This window comes from Arachis ipaensis, chromosome B09 (assembly GCF_000816755.2).
Source record: "Arachis ipaensis cultivar K30076 chromosome B09, Araip1.1, whole genome shotgun sequence".
NCBI classification, from domain to species: domain Eukaryota; kingdom Viridiplantae; phylum Streptophyta; class Magnoliopsida; order Fabales; family Fabaceae; genus Arachis; species Arachis ipaensis.
Genome location: NC_029793.2, coordinates 128,440,699 through 128,443,899, shown reverse-complemented (window position 1 = coordinate 128,443,899; position 3,201 = coordinate 128,440,699). Strand labels below are relative to the sequence as shown.

At 33.8% G+C, this 3,201-nt stretch overlaps 1 protein-coding gene across 1 annotated transcript; it reads right to left on the bottom strand.

Moving 5' to 3' along the window:
• LOC107619571 (probable phytol kinase 1, chloroplastic) lies at positions 501-3,050 on the bottom strand. The gene is made up of 6 exons (XM_016321864.2): positions 2,599-3,050; positions 2,386-2,453; positions 1,919-2,050; positions 1,667-1,782; positions 1,448-1,562; positions 501-956 (listed from the first exon to the last, which is right to left on the bottom strand). The coding sequence occupies exons 1-6, from the start codon at positions 2,992-2,994 to the stop codon at positions 770-772; spliced, it is 1,014 nt and encodes a 337-aa protein (XP_016177350.1). The 5' UTR covers positions 2,995-3,050; the 3' UTR covers positions 501-769.

Here is a 3,201-nt window from a genome sequence, read left to right as displayed (position 1 = left end):
ATTTTATTCTCAAAACTAATCTCAACCTGCAAACAAAATTTGCTATGAATATAGCTTAGAGAAAAATAGAGCAAGATGATATTCCACTTTAAAATCAAACAAATTATGAAAATTTCACGGATATTAAATTTTCTTTAGTATTCTTATATAATATACAAAAATATTATTTGTACATTAAAATCAGTTACCAATATATTTGCATATAAATACATACATAATTTAATTTATTTTTAATATTTTTAATATATATTTATATTACAACATATATTTTATACTTGTATAACTTTAGTACACTAATTAGTGTACATATAGCATCATTATAAAATATAAGGTATTGAATAATGTTAACTATTTGCGGTTAAAATTCAGCTACATGTCCTGGTAACTCGGATCTCTCAATATTAAAAATAGTTTTGAATTATGTTAAAGATTTGGGATTAAACTATACCGGTTGAATAAACAAAAGATATGAGTTCTTTAAAGAAAACAAGAATAATACCAAAAGATCTCTAAAAAAATAAACTTAAATAAGAAAAAAAAAAGAAAAAGGAAAAAGAAGAAAACTTTATCCCTTCCCAATTTCCCATCTCATTAAAAAGCCTCCATGACATGACATCTGTTTTCTCCTATACAAATATAATCCCTTTCCAATCTGGATAATGATTGTAAACACTGGCAACATTTATTTCTTAGAGCAGTTGCAGTGGAAAACAAAAAGGGAAAGGGAAAAACGGTATGCATGCCACTTCATCAGATCCATTCCATGAAGTCAATGGCTGAAAGTGAAAGATGCCACTGCCATGGTAGCTAGTGGAACAGATATGTTGTCGTCTACCACCTTAGTAACTGGAAGGGACTCTACAATTGTTGCCACTAATGAAACAACAGCAACTCTTGACACTGTGCTCTCCCAATTTAACTGCATTAGTCCTGCTACTGAATAATAGTACAGCATCCTGCATGCAACATTAGCAAATTATATACCAGTTCAATTTTAATACACTTTTTACATTGTTAAATAATCAAATTTAGATAGTCTTTTGAAAGATAATTATTTTTTGAGATGTGGCGATATATGATTAGATTTTTGTATAAAACCTTTTTTTGGCAAGTGCAAGAAAATGTGTCATTGTGTTGAATGTTAATGCGTTCCGGTGAAAATAAAGAGTGCAACACACTTTGAACTCTAAAGTTTAAAACTTAAACCTTAAATCATTAACCATAAATAATAAACTCTAGACACTAAAATTCTGAAATCCAAAACCTTCAATTCTAAATCCTAAGCTGTAAGTTCTAAATTTTAAATCTGAGTCATTGAGATGAAATATAATAAATGGAGAGTTAAGATTTGTTTATTTAACAAAGAGTACAATACTCGGTACTTAGTAAAGAGCGTTTAAGGAAGATGAGCCGTTAAAAAGAGTTAGATAAGAAGCATGTAACACACCCTATTGAAACCAAGAATCCAAAGACAAGCATGGATATGCTACCAGCCCAACTCTTCTTCTGATTGTACGGAATTTTCATGGATCCAAATCTTCTACCAAGGATATCAGCTACACCTGATGAAAAACACCATAAATTCACCAAAGTCTGAATTAGACAAATTGGTAACTAAAAGACAAAATTTAAATTGCAAAATGTTACAAAATTGTTGTGAAAATACCATCCCCTCCACACATCATTGCCAACGAGACCACCCCAATTGGAGACTCACGCCAGAAAACAAGAGCACATAACATCAGCATCAGAACATAATACAGGGGACCCCTCAGCAATTCTCTGCATGTATGAAATGGTGAGTAATGAACCATAAATGCTTAAGAACTTGTCCATTGCTTTCTACAACTACTTCATTGAACCAAATAAAGCCAACAAAACGTGACAATGAATTAAATTGAATAAGGACAACAATTACTTCGGATCTCCTTCTCTAGTCACGGATTTAATCAGTCCTTCATCAGAAGCCAGTGAGAGACCATTCGCCAAAAGCCTCAAAAAGTTTACAAATGGAACAAATGCAGCAAAGTAACGAGCCTCAGTGGAGTTGCTATCCTACCATTAATAGCATCAGCATTAGAACTTTCAAATTCAAACAAGAAGTTGATAGTTGAAAATGTTCAGATGATTTGACATATTTGACTAAATTATCGTCTAATAGTTTTTAACTATCAATTTCGCACGAAGACATAACTGCTTGTGAGTCTCCGCCTTCAAACAAACCAATCAAAATAACTTTTTAATGTGCGTTCGAGAAACATTTGCAACCACTCATCATACAGTGATTTTTTTCCCAATTAACAGAAACCCTCCAATAGGCCAATTCCCACCACAATGAATGTCAAATTAAAGATTCAATCTTTATTAGAATTAAAAAATGGGTACCTGAAAATTGGCCAAGAAGCTAGAAAAAGCAAACCGGACATTATATGGACCAGTTTTCTGCTCAAACCCTGCAACCAATTTCCATATCCAAATGCAACAAGCTCAATTTTGCTCATCACCAAACAAAAACCCAAATTCAAACATAAATGGATTCATTGGCCTTCTTCATTGAGCACATGCAAGCAAGGAAGCTGTGAACTTTGAGGGTCATACCTGGTTGAGAATGTTCCTATGAGTGAGAACATCAAAAGCAGACACAAGAGCATAAGCGCCACCAAGAACAGCCACGGTGGCTCCGCCATTGTAGAAAAGATCATCCACAGGAACGCCACGTGGCACAACAAACCTAGATACCCTTTGACTCAAGCTGACGGGAACAGCAAGAAGAGGAGGAGGAGAGCACAAAAACCGGACATTATTATGAGAAGTGTCTTTCGTTGTTGTCTGCTTCACAAAGCTAAGGCTGCTGTTGTTGTTCCAGTGTTGTGGTGGAGCAAAGAGGGTTGTGTCGGAGGTTCGGAGTTGGTGGTGGCGGCGGCAGTGGCGCACGGAGGAGAATGGAAGAAGATGGTGGTGGTTAGAGGATAATGTGAGGGATGTGAGGGTCATGATTTTTACACAAAATGCCGCAAAAAAACAAAGAAAGAAAGAAATGTAAACTTATGGATGGGGTTAAAATTTATGGTGTTTGTTAGTTGTTATTTATTAAAAATTAATATACAATATATAATTATTGTAAATTTGGGTTGTGTTGTTTTAATAATTGTCTATTTTATTTATATTTTAGTATAAAAGAATATAAAAAAAGATAGCATT

What these genes read in the sequence shown, in the direction of transcription:
- LOC107619571 (XM_016321864.2), bottom strand. Translation starts at nt 2,994, where the DNA reads ATGACCCTCACATCCCTCACATTATCCTCTAACCACCACCATCTTCTT. An exon ending in ACTAGAGAAGGAGATCCGAA is followed by an intron (nt 1,783 to 1,918) that starts GTAATTGTTGTC and finishes TCATACATGCAG; the next exon opens with AGAATTGCTGAGGGGTCCCC. An exon ending in GGATTCTTGGTTTCAATAGG is followed by an intron (nt 957 to 1,447) that starts GTGTGTTACATG and finishes TGTTGCATGCAG; the next exon opens with GATGCTGTACTATTATTCAG.